Genomic DNA, 19,783 nt, shown 5'->3' on the forward strand with positions numbered 1-19,783 from the left:
TTTTGGAATGTCCAGCATACAACAATTTGAGGATTCTATATTTGCCTAACTTTTCAATTGTAGAACCAAATTTCAACAAATTTGTGCAGCTCATTAGTTCCAGCCGTTCTAATGTGATTGTTAATCTCTGTTATTTTGTACAAAAAGCTTTCAAATTCAGAACAAATCTGTTGCAGCAAGAAACATAATAATACTTTTATATTGTTTGTATCCAATTATGTGTATTTACATTGCAACTCTGAGTTTATTTCGTGTATTGCTACCTGTACCTTTTATACCTGTCATTTACTTACAGACTATTATATTTTCTGTAACTCCTTTGCATATGGGCCGGAGGCCTAGAAACGCAAATAAACGTGCACTGAAACGTGCACCTGTACATGTACTGTACTGGCACTAAGAGGAATCGTTGCTCTGTACCTTTCAACACCTGGCTTCTCTACCCAGGTCTCATTCCATGAGATGGTAAGTACTTAGCTCTACGTGGTAGGGCTATGTGTTATTACCGACTGAGCGTCCATTTGTTTATAATTCAAACTTGGCACCCTGATCTCTGCTTTATATTCTTGATTCGGTAAGATAATAGTTGATAGTTTCATAGAGCAAAATTTAAGCAAAAGTTTACGTCTTTCACTGTCGAGGCGCAAACTATCTTAACCTGGAAAAAAACCCACACCGAATGGAAAATAAAAGTGCAACTATTGCAATGGTGCACGACATAGCACTTTGGAAAAGTGCGAGCTAACCTTTCACCTGTATTTGAACATAAGAGCTTTACTCGGCTGGGGGCTCGAGGTAGCTTGAGAATCGCTGGATTTCAAAGCATGCATACAAAATGTTTCTCTTTTGTACAAAGCGATGGAAAACGGTGTTGTTGTTTAATAAGTTTTGTAATTTTTACATTGCTTGAGATATTAATGGTATTGCAATCGGCAGCTATAAATGCACTAAAGAATACTCCACGAGTGGTAGCGTGAGTTTCAACACCACTGGCAGACAGAATCGAAAAAGGTGACTATGGCATAATTACTGGCATCGAAAGGAAACACGAGTTCATCGGTCGACACTTTTATAGCGATATTACACATCCCAAACATTGGACTGTATGCCCGAGGGTAGGTGACCGTTTGGCCGTCGTACGGAGGGCAAATGGTCTCCTGCCTCGAGGGTATATAGTCCCTTGTTTGAGCTATAATTTTTTTATGACATGCATAGTTTTATATACAAATGACAATCATATGCTTGATTTCTATGTTAGACGAAGATGTGTTAGAAACATTGAACAATGTTTGTTATCAAACGGCGAATTTATATAGTTATGTCACTGTTAAGCAGTTTGTTTATTTTTTTAACGCAATTTTGTAAAAACAGTATTTTTATATGTCAAACAAGTAATTTGACAATTTTTAAATCCCGAAATTGTCTAGTCGAATATAGTTCCGGTTCACTTTCAGTCAAATGATGATTATGAGGCCCGCGATGTTATCAAAAAGTGACCATTGAATCCTAATGGAGCGAGCGACTTTCGATATATGAGGCACGTATTAATAAAAATATTGGCTTGCAGTAGACAGAAAGGTCACACATAGCAATTATTAGACCATCAGACCATACATATATCGAGATTTATTGAGTAAATTGATGATTGGGAGACGGTGTGCCCTTGTTCTCTGAGGTCAAAAGTGCATTGTCACATTGACAAACACATGTGTAGTAAAGGGAAAGCAACTCCACACATCGTTCATATTTGGGTTGTTTGCGTTTTATGTATGATATCGTGGGTAATATAAGTGTATATCCTGTTTGGCTGTTTCATGTAAATTGTTGTTTTAGCCATGGCGAGACGTACCCGTAATCTACGTGTCTTGTGTTACTCCGGGTTGGGGCGGAGAGATTACTGTGACACTACGATCCTTTGGCGCTACGTTTCGAAAACAGAGTTTCTTCATCAGTCGCTTAAAATTCAGTTTTGTTCGGTAAGACGTGTTGAATGGTTGATTGTTTTTATTTTGTAATATGTTGTTCCATTTGAGTTTGTTGTTCATATAAGGAAGCTAAAATATCTACTGTTTGATCTCGTTGTGTTTGTATAGGTTCTTGTGAACCTGAGTTTGAGCTATTGTTGTTTTTGTGAAGTCTGGCGCTGACACACGAAACACAATAGAAGACATACACAATCTCATAACAGAAATGTACAATGAAAAACACATTGACCATCACACATATGAATATCTGAATCCAATCAATAGAAAAATAAGAACACCACTTTGGTACCTTCTACCAAAAATTCACAAAGTGCCGCCACCAGGAGCTATATTCATAGGACGGCCAATCATAAGTGGATGCTCCAGTCCAACATTTCACATATCAGAGTTCATTGACCATTTTCTCAAACAAATCGTCAAGAAACAACCAACATACATCAAAGACACAACAGACTTTATACGGAAAATTGAGACAATCAAAGTTCCGACCAATGCGACACTAGTAACACTGGATGTAAATTCCATGTACACGAATACACCTCATGATGAGGCGATTGAATCAGTCGGCAGAGCATTAAATCAGGAAAGATCATCAAACAATTACATAATCAAGCAACCACCAACGAAATACATGATAGCTCTGCTAGAAATAATCTTAAAAAACAACACATTTGAATTCAATGATGAATTCTACAGGCAGATTTACGGGGTGGCAATGGGTTCGCCAACGTCCCCCGAGCTGGCTGACCTCACATTCCACGAGACAGAAATGAGAATAATACATAAACACAAACAACAAATATCGACCTGGCTGAGATTCAGGGATGATGTCTTTCTGATTTTCATCGGAACACAACACGAACTCAATGAATTCATATCAAACATTAACAAAATACATCCCACGTTCAAATTTTCGTTTGAAAGCTCCCTCAAGAAATCACATACCTAGACCTGACTATCTACAAAGGTCATCGGTACAACAAAGAGAATATTCTCGACATCAAGACACACACAAAGCCAACAGATACATTCCAATTCTTACAAAGAAACTCATGCCATCCGGCAGCAACATTCAATGGTCTGATCAAAGGTGAAACATTACGATACATCAGAACATGCAACAACGAAACCGATTTTACACAGAAAGTCACACAATTTAGTGAAAAATTACAGGACCGACAATACAAGAAAAATGAAATAGAACGCATTATCAGAGAGACAAATCATAAAAAAAGAAAACAACTGCTTGAACAACAAAAGACAAAAATAACGCCACCAATAATACAATAGTCTTCATAACAACATACAGCCCGTACATAAAAACAACAAAAATCAAGCAAGCCCTGACAGAAAACTGGCATGAACTTGAAAAAGACGAAACACTAAAAAAAATGTTCCAAAACAAACCAATAATCGCATACAGAAGGAACAGAAATATAGGCGACACACTTATAAGCGCCAGACTTCACAAAAACTACAATAGCTCAAACTCAGGTTCACAAGAACCTATACAAACACAACAAGATCAAACAGTAGATATTTTAGCTTCCTTATATGAACAACAAACTCAAATGGAACAACATATTACAAAATAAAAACAATCAACCATTCAACACGTCTCACCGAACAAAACTGAATTTTAAGCGACTGATGAAGAAAATCTGTTTTCGAAACGTAGCGCCAAAGGATCGTAGTGTCACAGTAATCTCTCCGCCCCAACCCGGAGTAACACAAGACACGTAGATTACGGGTACGTCTCGCCATGGCTAAAACAACAATTTACATGAAACAGCCAAACAGGATATACACTTATATTATCCACGATATCATACATAAAACGCAAACAACCCAAATATGAACGATGTGTGGAGTTGCTTTCCCTTTACTACCTACACATACACACTACTTGTATTCGCTATGCTGACTTTTTCTGGAGGTCAAACCTGCATTTGCCGGACGTCAAATATGGATTCCAATATTGCACAAATATGGCTGTGCCATGGGACAGTTGTTGAGACATTTACCATGATTGTAAGAAACGTGGCAACAGTTGCTTATGGATTGGCCTTTCAGCACATTGCCTATTGGTCAAATATACTTGAAAAAATTTTCCGAAAATAACTTTCTTCTCTTGCCAGATATTATTATATGAAAGCCTATTTTAAAACTAGAAAGTCGTTCAATAGCTGTACACTCTTCAACAATTGGATATTTCAGAACGACGGCAGATCACTTTTTGAACAAGATAATGCATTTCCAATAAGATGAGCAGGAAAGTTCACGGTCACTGCAAAGGCTACCATTCAAATTCCAGATCAGACCCAACCATTCGCTCTTGGTAGAGACTGTCAAATTCCGTGTTCTGGGAAACTGTGAAGTGTTTTCTCCAACCTCCAACAACACCTGGATTTGTCAAATGAGAAAGAAATTCACTTATACATAGAGTCAAACACTGGACCTTGACTCGACATTGAACAAAAGCAGCTGTAGAGTGGGTATTGTCTGATTGTCTAGAACATTTTGGTTCTTTCACTAACTGTTCGAAACTGTAGTGCGAATTTAACATCAAACTACAAAGACATTTAAAATTTGAGTTTTTTTATTTATCTGTCGGGAAGTCTGAACAATAATTTGCTTGCCAACCAAGAGTCCACGTTTATAACTAAGCATTTCAAGACGGGAGACGATAAGGCGCCGCCGTGTAAATTAATTCTGGTAACAGAGACAGCTAGGCTTAGGGAGCCTTAAGTAATTACAGAGGGTGGGCCGGGGAATTCCGTGCGCACCTGTACTGTAAAATGTGACCCTCTCCTATTTCCATGTCTAAAATGTGACCCTCCCCTTGTCCGACATTCTAAAACTTGACCCTCCCCTCAATCACTGCAGTATTTTCCCCATGAATAACTGAGACGATATCAGCTACTTTACATACCAATTGGTTTAATTATTATGTAAGTTACGGACAGAAATTACAAGGGCTTGGCGTTTTTTGAGGGGGTCACAATTTATCATGCAAGCATTTTTGAAGGGCCATATACTTGAAGGAGGGTCACCATATTTTGTGCAACTACAAGGCTGCAAGATGTGGCTGAGTGCTTCACCAAAAAATATCAAATCACCATTTATTTGAGGCTATCAGGCAAAATATTGACAATTTCTTCCCACACAACAAGCTGTATCTGCACAGATATATATGTTTGATAATATATGTAAATGTACTTTGCTTGAAGTGGGAAGTAAAACGTGCCTGAGTGCACAAGAGTGGATTTTTGAATTTCATTGAAAATGTTGATTCGCTATACATGGTAGTCTGTGAGGAAACTATGAATATTTTATTCCAATATAAAACTAGGTAAATCTGTATATTTATGTATGCTTTATTATTTATATTAATGTATGGTCATTACAATGGGATCTGTGTGCAAGAGATTGGATTTTGGAGTTTCACTGAAATGTTAATTCACTATACATAGTAGTCTGTGAGGAAACTATTAATATTTTTTCCGATACAAAACAAGGTAAATCTGTGTACTTATGTACTCTTGATTACTGATAATAATGTACTTGATTAGACGAGGGTGGTTACAAGTGGATGTGTGTGCAAGAAATTGGATTTTTGAATTTCACCGAAATGTTGATTCACCAAACATGGTAGTCTATGAGGAAACTATGAATATTTTTCCCAATACAAAACTACACTAGGTAAAACTGTGTATTTAGGTATTCTTGATTTTTGATATTAATGTACTTGATTAGACTAGGGTGGTTACAAATGGATGTGTGTAAGAAATTAGATTTTGGATTTTCACCGAAATGTTGAATCACTACATATGGTAGTCTATGAAAGAAAGTTTTTTTTCCCAATATAAAACATAAGACTAACAATATCTCTAATTTATAGACATTCGATAATTGATATACACTTTGTCACCTGTTCCATATGTTTTGTATCTTGTCTTTCATCAGCTTTAGCTGTTCAAGATGTTTAATGTAGGATACCACTGCATCTTCTTGGCTTGTGATGCTTGTCGATAATGTACATATATTTAAAAGAATCGAATGTATTTTGTCGGTGATTTCCTAAACAGGAAATATCACATAGCCGTAAAATTAGCTTCTGTTAAAAGTGACCCTACCCCAAAGGTAGGTTTATAAAAAGTGACCATCAACCTTGGAAAATTTTCTAAAAAGTGGCCCTCCGTCAATTCCCCGGCTAATCCCCTGTAATTACTGAACGCTTCCTCATTGCGATGAATAACTCGAAGCATCATCATTTGGCCAATCGGGTAGGATAATCCAGATCAACGGATGTTGAGTTCGAGAACTGGATGTGTCCAGTACACTTACCAACAGAGGATGGTTAGTTCAAGGCTTTAGAATGGCATTGTGCCCTTGTACAGGGCACTTTCCCTCCACGTTAATCAGTGCGGTAGTGAGCTATGGGGCTCCTCATTCTATACATGGGCTTCTCGCCCTTTGGGCGATGGAATAAATACTCCCCCATGAACCATTTCAAGTTTGAATTCCACAACGGCTGATCAGAGCGAACTGATTAGGCATATATCGGTAATCAAAATCTTGAATCTTTCAGACAGACTTAAATCATACCACCCCTGGATCATGCTACCCCACGTCCACAAAATTAAAACAGGAGTCGGTGATGAAGTTTTGATTATTAATATTGTGCTATTCTATAATATTACTGATTTGTTGCAGCAATACTCGAAATATTATGCGAGCATCACTTTCAAGACCAAGGAAGAACTTCTGAATTAGACCCATATCTCCCCCGCATTGTCAATTTATAGACTCTCCTCTAGAATGAGTCTTATTTGATTAAGGTCTTTCACATTTTTGTTTGTACGTGCACATTTATCTCTAACCCAATTATGTCTTAAATAAGGTCAAATAAAGCATACCAGACTGTGTTACTGTGTCGGTAACGAACAGGTCTTTGCAACATGACACGTACGAACACACGAATTGTCCTTGGTAAAAGACCACAAAGCAGTTGTATATCGAGTAAAGCCCTCTTTATCATATGGCCTTGTCCGTCCTTCAATTAAAGAGTTTATGCGAAATAAATCAGAATGGAGAAATCAATCATATCGGTGCTTTTCGTCCAGAACTACTTTATTTGGTGAAGCAATGAAGCGTATCAATACTATGACGTCACAACTTCTCAATAAATCAATTGGCCAGGTACGCACATGCTACTGTCTATGATACAAATGAACAATGGCGGGGCCCATGGATTTCCAAATCGATGTATCTTTTCAAAAATTCGTTCATTAGAGACATAAGCGCTTGGCTCATTTGCAAGTGCGCGTTTCGATTACCTTTTACCCAACAGACGTGAGAATGGAAATCATAAGGTTGGGTTATCAATTATTTTAAATGAAAGAAGGACGGGGAAGGCATACCTGCGGTATGCCGTCGATCTCTGTTTGTTGCAACTAGGGCGCTACGCTAGAACGATCCGCTTTAATCATGATCCAAGTCGTTAGCCGCTCGGCTCGAGCGCTCAATACTACCAAAAGATTGAAAAGCGTTTTGCCGTAGATTTTTTAAATTAACTTATTAAATGCGTATCGGCTATCTTCGAGATCTCAAGATCCCTTAACGTTTGCAAGCCCGAGTCCCAGGGGCTAGGCCTCGCTAGGTCGGCTATCCCACACCTGTACACCTGTACACGTTCGATTAATCAGCCCTACATATTTCCTTAATTCAAATCTCTTCTGGTTCGGGACATCAATTTCTCGTTATTTCAAATCTCTTCTGGTTCGAGGGATCGGCCGTAACATCGTTGGCAAAGGACGTACACATTCTGCCGGTGGTAACACGGTTACTTGCAGCATGGACAGTAGGTCATAGCGTAGTGTTTGAAAGGTGAGCGCGCCAATCGGGACAGTAGTTCGGGCAAAGATAGAAACAGACGTCATGTCATCGTATGCAAATCACCTGATCGTGATATGACAAGATCGTCTCATTGCAATTACTATATAAGGACATGACCATTAGAAGTGCATTTATCGACAACTCGATGTCTTGTGTTAGACAATCAAATTTGTTGAAACTGTACTGAAGTCTTATTTCACTTCGATCATGGCTGCTACCTAGTTTTCTTTTCTCTAATGGTTTAACTTCTAAATTTAACTCCTTCCGATAAAACAAGTTTACAGCCTCTTTGGTTCAAGTATCAGCCTCTGAAATTAAAATTAGTAAAGTTTTTCCCCGACAGTCCAAGAACCTGTTTGCAGGCTCCCTCATTGAAATGTTGGAGGTTTTTATCGTGTTAAAAAAGGTATTTTCAAGATTTGGTCTTGTAAAACTCTGTCAAGCGTCTTCGTTCTATCAAGGTGGCAGCAATGACAGGCGGTCACTCGCCTCCATAAAGTGTCTGGCATCTCTACTTCAAATGTCTGGGATTTTGATAACCTCTTTAGACTTTAAAACATACCCGTTATGGACGTTCACCCTTGTTTCTATATCAAATGGGGCTGGGCGACCGAGTACACGTCTCTGAGCTAAGTGAGCCCTTTTGAAATGTAAGACTCGGATTATTTGGATGGCTATCAAACTTTAACTTGTTTAAACTGTAAGTGCCAGTCAACAATTCAATTTCGAGCTGTTACAGAGTCCATTTACGTTGATCCTGTCAACTTTGCTACTATTACGTAATACCTACATCTGTTACCTTTCGCCTAGTGACCATTAAGTCAAGAACTCATTAATAAAACTATAAAATTATCATGACATGCACGTACCAGTGTGAAAGGGTTTGATCATGCATGATGTCCACATGTACAAAGAATGATATGATGAGTTTATATTTTACTTGCATGTAAATACCGATAAAAGGTGTGTTTACGAATGCAGAGGGGAGCAGGCTGAAGAAGTCAGGCAGCTGGTGTAAGAACTAAACGGTGTTATCTTTGTAGACTTTGAGCTACCATGTTTCTGTATCCCAACGTCCTCTCACTAGGCATTACCCGAACGAAGACGGCGAGCACTGATAGAGTTGCAATCAACAATTGATTTCGCAGTGCATTTTGTAACAGAACTCGCGAACGCAAGGCACTCCTGAAGCATTACATCTAAATTTGCATACTTGGAGCCTACCGCACATACCTTTCCTCATGAATGAATTTCTTTCCGTCGGAGAAATAGTATAATTCGGTTTGAACATCCTGTCCATGTTGACCGCCGGGTTTGCCTTCATCCTCTCGAAGGAGCAGCATTCAACAATTTTCTCGATCGTGTTCTCTGTGAGAGTCACGTTCAGAAAGTTGGCAATGGTCTTGACAATATCTCTTGGATTCTAAAAAATACAACCGATAGGTATAAAGGTAGAACGCGCCTCCGGAACAGATATTCGGGCGTTCAAATTTTATCAATTCTTTTCCGATCAACCACTTTCGGGGAGGGGGGTTCACTTTAAAGCTCTTGATGTAAGAAAAGTTATCGTTTTAGTCTTAAGAAAATCGAAAATTATATTTTCTCCGGCCATTATGAATTTCAAATATCGAGCAATCTAAGTTATTTGTTTCGCTAGCACCGAATTTTGCACGGTGACCCAAGATTTTTGTTTTTGATTTGGTAAGAGAATGGTCGAAAGTTAGGGGAAATTGAGAAAAGGTTATGTCTTTTACAGTCACTTTACACGGGGACACAAATGAAGAATAGTCCCGTTGAATAAATTGCTCTATCGTTACCCCGCAACTTACGATTATGACTCACTCAATTCTGAACACCAGATGTAACTTTTTATATATAACCCTATGAATTTGTCGCTATTGTATACGGGTGTTTTTCGCGGAGCCGTACAACCTCGAGCTGAAAGTGAGAAGTTGTGCAGCTACATTAAATACAGGAGTATACGATGACGTCAAACAGAGAAAAATTCCATAGGATTATATATTTATCACATGGACAGTCTTCTTCTTCTTCGTTTGATGGGAATGGATCAAAATTATTGTCGAAAATTGCAAAAAAATCATCGCGATCTGGGTTTTACTCCCCGGGATTACTTTCCTTTAATGAGTAAAAAAGCCCGTCACCCTGGAGATATGCAAATTTCATGGGATACCTTCATTCATGAATCCGATTGAGTTAAAATTTTGATACACCGGATGCCATCCTCACCAATCACACATAAAGATTCGGTCACGTTAAATTGTCAAATATTGTTTGGCGCTGACCCGATGCCATAGGAAGTCAGCCATCGGCTGGCAGGGAGGTTTCACGCGCTTGCGCCTGACAGGCATAGTAATATAATGAGTTATTTTATAGAATTTTTAGGAATAGAAGGGAATGCAGTGAAAGGATTGAAAACAGTTGTTCTTGCACCAGGAAGTGTCATGGATTCCAAAGCTTTCACAAGCTTACGATCGACAGAAAAATTCCGTTCGATAGCACCCACTGTCACCCAGATCACGGGGGCCCACTAAAATATGAGAAAGAATAAAGAACACTGGTATTAAACCTTGCTTTGTTCTCTTCTCTCGCCCTATGTTTCCTCGATCTGTGCATTGAATCATGACGGTTCTAAGTTAACTGTGTATGCAGTTTGAAGTACGCCCTCTCTTTGTGAACTTTTCATACAGGATTTCTGCCTTGACCGCCATACTGTCACCACACTAAACATAAGGCTTTGAGGGTAACAGCGTAGTAAACCTTCAACAGGACAACGTCCCGGGCCGATCTTCATGCAAATAATATGACCTATGCAAATAAGATGACCCAGGCCTATCCACAATACAATAACTCAGTACATGTACACATCATGGCAGAAGGATACCCCGGCCTATCCACAAATACATGTTACACGCTATGGAGATGACCAGGCCAATCCACAATACACATACCGTCAGGGTATAGGATAGATTGTCAAATGGTCACCAAGAGAGGGTGCACTACATACTGCTTATGTTACATAATTAACACTGACCCGTCTTGATTCCATGCACAATGCGAGGAAACATTGGGCAAGAGACGAGAATAAAGAAAAAAGGTTTGTGCACACAACAAGGTTTAATATTCTTATTTAATTTAATGTAATTTAATTGGGCTAAAATTATTGCAGCTATCGTATCCGGCCACAACGGGCAGTGACCGGTCTCCACCGGTGTCAACTCGTCAACCCGGTAACGGTTGTCAATGTTGACGTCTTATAGACTTTGATGTTCGCAGTGACACATATCTAGCCCGTAGATACCCCTAAATTTTGGCACTTGATGGAAACGCTGTTTTGTTGTCCGAGTCAATTTTCGATAATAATTTCTACTGCAGAGTTCAGACTACAGCTCGACAACTGACGTATTCATACCAGTTGAGCTCTACACTGCAGGTTCGAATCCGATCGAAAATTTACGCAATTATTTACGTGATGAAGGAAAGTTATCGTTGTTCGTAGCATAATTTGATTTTTTGTTCCCTCTGTCGCTTTCCCGAAAAAATAACGAAAATATCTAATATTGAATACCTTTGAGGATGTCCTCATCATATATCCAACTAACAAAGTGCATGAATGATTCACAGTTTATATCATGTTTTGATACCTAAAGATGAGAATAAATTTACAATTTTACAAATTACGTGAAAACAGCTGTATCCACGTAAATACGCGACGTCGGCTCCGTGTACGTGGAGAACGTACGTACAAGTCGATGACATCATCGCAGAAATTCTTGACGTTACGCGTTCACGTTCACCTAAACGTGTAGCCAAACCTGTCTATTAAATCTATCGACGGCACCCCAATTCTATTCTTGGGAGTGGCTAAAGCTTTAGCGACTCAAAGTTCCATTGGTTATGCTTACCCTTTCCGTGTTTCCATGACTGAATTTATCGCATCACCTTTTCATACAAATGCATAATGTCGTGAGAGCACGGCATTGATTGCGACTCATTGGTCAAGCGTCGCGGCGGCGCGTATGTATGAACGGTACCAGTGCTGGGAAAAAAGTTCCGGTTGATGACGTAGAACAGGGGTACTTCGGATTTTTTAACCGTCCTGTTCTTCGTCACACAGGTGGCGATTCGAGCCAGTTCGTGTGATAATGTACAAAATGTGGTCAACACAGGCGTGTTTTATGTTCTTTACGTGTCATTTTATGTAGATAATGGAGTCTGCACCTGTAGCCAGTCTGTCCCAAAGGAGTGGCTGTGTTAAGTCACTCATAGACAGAAGAACCTTCAACTGTCTATGGTTCAGGTTAATCTACGGTCGGTGGAACATTACTGACCCGACTTTAAGAAAACAGGTTCAAAGCTCGGGTCAAAGCTTCTGTTCTGATCTGAGTATCTACCTCTTCAAAACTTCAGTGAATCAGTTTCCTACACTAATACGAGATAAGACAAACGTACACCTTAAGATGTCATTCTCTTCACTTTTGTTTTCACACAGCCGAGAAAATTCGTAATGTAGAAAACGTGAACAAAAGTTACTGTTCTCCAAAACAACACTTGTATTCTCCCAAAATACACATAGTAATTAGAGAAAGATGATAAAACCTAGACATTTTCGCTGACTGCCTGGTAGTTTGGACGGACATTAAAGTTGCAAGATAGGTCAAAATTGTCGATTTTTTTCGTAAAACTTTAACAAATAGAACATACTACGTTGAAGTACTCTTCCTAGCTAGTCTTCACACCAATCCCGGCACACAAACACTTTCATTTAGATACGTTGCGGCCACCTAGACAAGCTGTTCTGTAAACAAACTTTCAAAACAAAAACATTTACGTTTTCTTCTGTGCACGTGACAAGTACCACCAAGATTGTTGACGTCTCCATACAGTGCACACTGGAAGGGCGTTGTTGACACAATAACAGAACTTCAGGAACTTGACATATAATGAATAAATCATTGAATATGTTGTGTTTGCCTAACTTTGGTACGTTTTAATGTTTCGGAAATATACGTATATCGACAAGATAAAGTACAGCTCTACTTTTCTCACAGATACATCAGCGCCGCGCCGTATGCACCTACTGTGTGTGTTCAATCGAGGGTCCAGACCACGTACACCTTTCTGGCTTTGTTCACCGCGTGCCTGACAGCCTTTCCGCAATCTTCTACCCTATGCATGCTGTTACATTTTTCATATTAAAAGGCGAGCTACCTGTACACTTTATTTATTTGACAGCTTTGCCCAGTTCAGTATCATCCGCCAATGCAGAAGATCGGCGACTGGCTGTCTTTCCCCTCAGTCATGTATGTTGTAAATGAGACCATTGATGATGGAGACCAGTTTTTCTTTGTTTCCGAAAAAATGCCTATTCGACCTGAAGGATTTTACATAATCAATTAATGCTTACGGATCTAAGTGATTTTGTTAGCTCTATTGAATAATCAATTATTTCATTGCATCAAAAACTTTTTCAGTTCTGCATGTAAGCACTAATGTGCAGCATCAGAATAATTGTTAATTAATAATTTGTAAAAGTACGTTCAGATATTTCAGTTAAAGTTTCCAAATAACCATAAAAGTCACATTCTTAAGGTACTACAAATGCCTTGCTTTTTGGGCAGCAAGTTATGATGAACTGAAGAGGTCATTCTCCGAGAAAACTTAGCATGCTAATTTCTTTTGTCTCTTCCATTGCAAAAAATCAATATCCTTTTGTTTCATTAAACAGGTGAAACTAGTCTCCCTTCTTTCCATCACATTACTCTGTATGGCTGAGGACACATCTGTGGTAAATTTTACAAAAATGTTATCTCCTCTCTCAATTATGGATAATTTTTCAAATCATTTAAAATGAGGACTGAGAAGAATGGTGTGAATAAAAGTACGTTTTCAAAATTTTGATAAACAGTTTGTGAATTTGTCTACATATGGGAGACATGGTAGACTTCACTGAGGAATCTCCGAGGACACAAATCATATTGAATTATGGGAAATCTACAGTACTTTGCGACGTTGCGATATCGCAGAGCGTTACCACGCACCAAATATGCATGCGTACATATTCAAATAGTAGAAATGACGTTTCAAATTATCAGTGTGCATTACTCTCGCAAATAGTACGTACCAAAACAGCAATTTATTTGGTAATAAATTTACTCAAATTAGAGTCATCCCCGTGTTGCTGTTAATGATCGAATCTGCAAATGAAATTGTTCCGGACTTTTCTATAAAGTTAAATCGCCGAAATAATAGGTCAATCCTGACCAATATTGCAGCTTGAAGATTATGGTATTTGTTAAGTCTTCTAATTGACAAATTTATTTCTATTCTCTGTTGGTGAAGTGAGATCTTTGGTGCCTAAATTCATAAGAAGAACCAATATCTGTTGATCGTAATCAGCAAGAAATTATTATTTTGTCAAAAATTACTAGTAACATCAGGACGTTGACTTTATTTTCGTACACAGAGGAAATGTCATTATCGGCAGAGGCTTTCTTAAGCAAAGTAGGTCCGATTAGGAAGCCGGTATATAATTTGGTGTAGGTAAGATGTTGACAGAATCATTATTGTCAGATAATCAGATAATCAGATAATCAGCAACACAAACACGCTGTCCGAGTTTCGTGCCGTGCCAATCTCGGAATAAGATAGTTTATATGATATTTTATAACACTACCACATTAAAAAATATTTTGGCAAACTTGAATCAGCCTAAAATGTAAAATAAAAAAGTCTAGTGCCACCTGATACCTTCTTTATATCTTCGTACTTTAGGAAGAGTACGTTATCGTCATTCCTGTGACCCCACCATTCTAACACGTGATCAAACCAATCTCCATAATCCACTGATGTCAAAACAAAATAAATAAGTAAATGAATAAAAAAATAAAGCAAAACGAAAAAGGTAAACTGGTCGTAAAAAATAAACAAATAAATTAAACAATGAATAACATAAAATAAATAAATAATTATATTATTTAATAAATAAGTGTCATGAAGTTGGATTATGTGTAATGCTAGTGGATGTTTATACAAATATTAACCAAGGTTTGATTGTACCAGGTGTATAAGTAATACTTTGGCAACTTATGATTATCTACTTTGGCAACTTATGATTATCTTAAATACCCAAAAGCTTCTTAAGGTAAACACCTAGTAATATTTTAATCCTTTAATCAAGGTGCATTGTTTCATGATTTCTTAGAAGCTGATCTGATGATCAGCTTAGATAATTGCAAGCTGCTTTATGATGTTATCGCAATCTTTTAATTATACAAAGTAGAAGACAAAGAAACCAAAGAGATTCTACTAGAATGTAATGTTAATGTTTAACTTATACAGTGTGATTTGAATATTTTGTATCTCTGACGAATCCATGGCAATAATTTTGTCATATGACTATGGATAGCCAATAACTAGCCTTTGAACTTATTAGGTGGAGCTTCTGTGTTTTGGCATTATAAATGAGTAGTTTTCTGTGGAATTGTTAGATCTTGGTTTAGACGCAAGTGCGGCGTAATAAACAAGTCTCCTTTTCAAGAAGTACTGTCTCTGCATGAGTCTGTGTTTGCTGCTGTGTGTTAGAGTTACGTCCAAGTCCAGCCTAAGGTACAAGTCCTACAGAGTTAGTAGAAGTCCCGACTTCTGACTTCGTTACAATAAATAAGTTAAAAAAGAAATAAATAAAGTATTCTTTCGACAAGTAATATATGATCTATTGAAAGGGCTGTTTAGATGAATTTATATTACTGGGGAGATGAAATATAAGTTGCATATTGAATTTTCGAAGTTGAAGGGCATTAGGGAATTGAAGTACATGTATAATTTACATATCAAAGTAGTTCTCGATCTGTTCTCATTGAGTAGTGATTTGCAACGTTGAAAGCTACAGAAAGCATCTCGGAAAATGGAGGTGTTCTCGCTTACCTCGTCCGTGTGTGAACAAGTCAAAAAACAAATCCCACGTTCCATCGGCGAATCCGTAACCCGGCGACAGTTTATAGAAATGATAGTATGACACGGCAGTGTCTTTGGGATTTCTGGCGACGTAAACAATCTGAAAGAAACCGATTTGTGCAATCTCAACATCATTTTTAGTAGGGACCAAAGGTTGAAATGAGATTTTCGGCTAGATTAAAATCCACCGATTGACATATTCCTTTTAGGGTAGAGCGCGCCTCGAACATGAAAGACTAAAACTTTTGCTCAAACTTTCCTAAACGAAACTTTCAACAATTCTCTCATCAAATCAAGCATACAAATTAGGGGTTACAGAGCAAAGATTTATACATGAGAAACAATGTACCTACCTTACCGATATTATAAACTCAAAGTGACTGAAATCCCTGTTTAGCTCTATAGCGCTTTTTCGCAAAACCACAGAGAAACATAGACAGAGTGGCAACACTTGCATGCCTTTTGTTCCATGGTCGTCTCGGTAGACTATTGGCTTTATATTAAAATGAGCTTCAAAGGTTTAAAGTTTTTGGAGGCTTTGTTTGTATGTGGTTGATAATTACACGAGATTATGCGAAAAATACGACGAGATGGCATCGTACTGCCAGTCGCGTAGCAACCATAGTTACTTTGTGAGCTCTCAGGCCAGAAACACTGCTTCACGCCAATCAAAACATAACACGCCAGCAGTTTCATAAACATGTCCTTCCTTGACGCACGTGTAAAAGACAGTATGACTGACCGTAAACCATTGAGTAAAACCAGACAGTATCGATAAAAGACTTTCAAATTTGGTTCAAACACACTCATTATATATTCATAAAAATATGAGAGGAATTTTTAAAACGGTAAAACTCACTTTTCTGAAGCTCAAAACACTCCCGTTTTCGCCAGCACGTCAATTCTGCTCAGCACCACACGACAACAACAACACAAACTTTGCCGAACATACTTTCGCTTAACAATTGGCGAAAATCCGAAAATTACCGAAGGATTCATGGTCGGCACTCTTCGGAAAAGAGAGGCGAGAGCAACCTGAGGCGAGGCGAACATGGATGGGTTACGTAACCGCTTCACGCCTTAAACAATACCCGTTGCCACTCTATCTATGTTTCTCTATTGCAAAACCAAGAAAACGATTTTTTCTTACTCCAATAGCTTTAAAAGGAGACTATACAAGTGGCAGGTCAGAAAAACTGTAAAAAATTTAGAAACTCAATAGAAACATCTGTCCCCTGGCGCATTCTGCCTTAAGGTATAACGCGCCTCGGGGACAAATATTCGGACTCTTATACTTTTACAATTCTTTTCTGAGCTACCACTTGTTAGGAATCATTTTAAAGCTCTTGGCCTAAGAAAACTTTTCACAGGCTTAGTCTTTCGAAATTCGAAAATTTTATTTTCCTGCAAAGAGTTAACACAGGTATGGCGGCCATTTTGAATTTTAATACTGGTAAATCTTGGGTTATTTGTTCTCAAGTACCAAAGTTTGCACGGTGACCCCCGATTTTTATCAATGATTTTGAAAGAAAACAGTTGAAAGATTCCTTGAGGAAAATTAGAGCGATTGTTTAAGTCTTTTACTTTCGAGGTGCATACTACCTTAATAACATTATACAAGGCTGAGTTAAAGGAAACGCGGGGTCTTTTAATATGTATACCTTGCATTTCTTCTTCAGTGCCTCGTCAGGGAAAAACTTGTACGGGAGATGAGACTTGAGTAACCTTGGAGACGGCAGTGTTTCCATATGCTGGAGTCCGTTCAGAGCCGACATTTCCCGACTTTCCGGCAAGGCCGACAACACTGAATTTGTGATGAATTTTGGAACAAGCTGTTTCAGGAATGACACAAGGCAAAATAACCACTTCCATCTAGTTGAAGAGAAATTGGAAATGTTAATAATTACGGCTGATAAAAAAAGAGACGACTGTGTCTGACCGGAAAGCGACCTACATTTCTCGAATGCAGGCAGTAATAAGTACAACATATTTCGAACTGCCGATGTTATATACGATAGTAGATCTGACCCCTCCCCGCCTAGCGCTACCACGCATTACTCAATATTAAGAATAACCCACAAGAGTACGCGAAATTTAACGAATTACACATTTGCCACAACTTTCCGTTAAGGAAACTTTAGACGATTCACTTTCGAAGTCAAGAACAAAAACCGACGTCACCGTGGAATTTCAGAAATATCATTGAAAATTCACAACGATTCAGAATTCAAAAGAAATCGGTCCATTTTTCATAAAGTACATTGAACTGACCTACCAAGCAAATGCTGTATTCCCGTATGTGTGGAGCTTTATCTTGTTTAATATTTAACTCCGCAGCTTTTAAATAAATATCAACGTAATGACGTTTAGCTCCACTCATATGCAATCTAAAGTCATCTGTCTGGTCATATCAAGAAAATGCCTGAATTGTCTCCGTTGGATAAGTTATCTTTGGTGATGTGGTCGAGTTGCCTTCCTGCCAACGCCAACCGTTTGTATGAGGCTTCACTATATACTATAGTAGATCTGATCCCTCCTCGCCTAGCGCTACCACGCATTAGTCAACATTAAAGAGGCACTCCCACTTGGTAACATTTTTAAAACACATTTTTTAATGCCAATGGTCGATATTTGACATCAGGAGGATTCCCGTGCGAGATCGCAAGAACATGTTCAGTTGAAAACAGAATGGGAGAATGCTACACAAATCGTGTAAAAAGCTAAAAGCATCGCACAGTGTTATCAACGCAAGACTTACTTTTCGATTGATTCGACATACATTTCAACCATGGGACTTCTGACAAGCTGGTTAACAACGCGATTAGCTTCATCGTTACCTTTATTCAAAATCAGGGAGACCATCTCCGTAGTCCAGGTTGTACCTGAGAGTGAGGTATAAAGTGTAAAAGCCCTATATTAATAGTAAGGATTAAAGCAAGGCATAGTTATGTGAATATTGTAAGTCGAGGTTTACAAACAAAGTGCTTATCTTCTTAAGTTACTTAAACTGTATCTCAAACTTTCCTCAAAAAACTTTCAGCAATTCGCTTACCGAATCAAGAATAATCATACTGAATCACTTTTCAAAATTTGGTACTAGATAAATAAATTACCTAACATTAACCGATATTTAAAATTCAGAATGACCACCATCCGCGTGTTTAAACAATGGGGAAGAAAAATTCGACATACAGCCTGAAAATATATAAGCCAATGAGATAGGGCGTGATGGTCCTTCTGCAATTGAAGGCCACTTCCTGAAATGGTCAGTTCGCAGTTTTCCCAGCGTGATGCCAAACTTTTTACCCTCGTAGTATGCGACTTGAAAATGAAGGACTAAAAACTTTGGCTGAAAGTTTCTTCAAGAAATCTTTCAACTATTCTCTTTCAAAATCACGTCTGAAAATTGGGAGTTACCGTGCAAACTTTGGTAGTAAAGGATTACCCAAGATATTTACGTGCGATATCTGAAATTCAGAATGGCCGCCGCCCCCGTGTTGCCTGTACAGAGAAAAAATAAAATTTTCGATTTTTGAAAACTAAGACGGCGAAATGTTTTTTTCTACACAAAGAGCTTTAAAATGAGCCCCCACAAGTGGTCGATCAGAAAAGAATTGTACAAGTTTGGGAGTCTGAATATCTGTCCCTAAGTCGCATTATACCTTAATCCACTGTTAGTATACTTTAATCAACTAGCAGGTGTTTGGTGGGGCGTGCGGTCAAGGACTCTTAGACTCTCTAGCTAGGTCAGAATTATCCACTCTGTGCTACAAATTCTGTTTGATCGGGGACAGCATGAGGAGGCCCATTTAGACATTGTGGCACAACCCACCAGATTAGCTTGCGTTGCTTTTATCTGTGTAAACTTTTTCGACATCATGGAACTGACAGTATCAGTAATGATAAGAGTAGCCCACAAAAGCTTG

General features: G+C 38.4%; 1 protein-coding gene across 2 annotated transcripts in view; it reads right to left on the bottom strand.

The window, feature by feature from the left end:
• Positions 1-3,936: 3,936 nt before the first annotated feature.
• Positions 3,937-19,783, bottom strand: part of LOC139137047 (sulfotransferase 1B1-like) — a 35,284-nt gene continuing 19,437 nt past the window's right edge. The window contains exons 2-7 of one of the 2 annotated variants that reach the window (XM_070704998.1): positions 18,616-18,739; positions 17,519-17,729; positions 15,828-15,957; positions 14,652-14,746; positions 9,117-9,306; positions 3,937-4,388 (exon numbers count right to left, since the gene is read on the bottom strand). In XM_070704998.1, the coding sequence (XP_070561099.1) occupies positions 4,282-4,388; positions 9,117-9,306; positions 14,652-14,746; positions 15,828-15,957; positions 17,519-17,729; positions 18,616-18,739 (857 nt within the window). In that variant the 3' untranslated portion in view covers positions 3,937-4,281. The remainder of the gene's footprint in view (positions 4,389-9,116; positions 9,307-14,651; positions 14,747-15,827; positions 15,958-17,518; positions 17,730-18,615; positions 18,740-19,783) is intronic. The other variant, XM_070704999.1, reaches the window with a different exon arrangement.

This window comes from Ptychodera flava, chromosome 7 (genome assembly GCF_041260155.1).
Source record: "Ptychodera flava strain L36383 chromosome 7, AS_Pfla_20210202, whole genome shotgun sequence".
Classification (NCBI taxonomy): domain Eukaryota; kingdom Metazoa; phylum Hemichordata; class Enteropneusta; family Ptychoderidae; genus Ptychodera; species Ptychodera flava.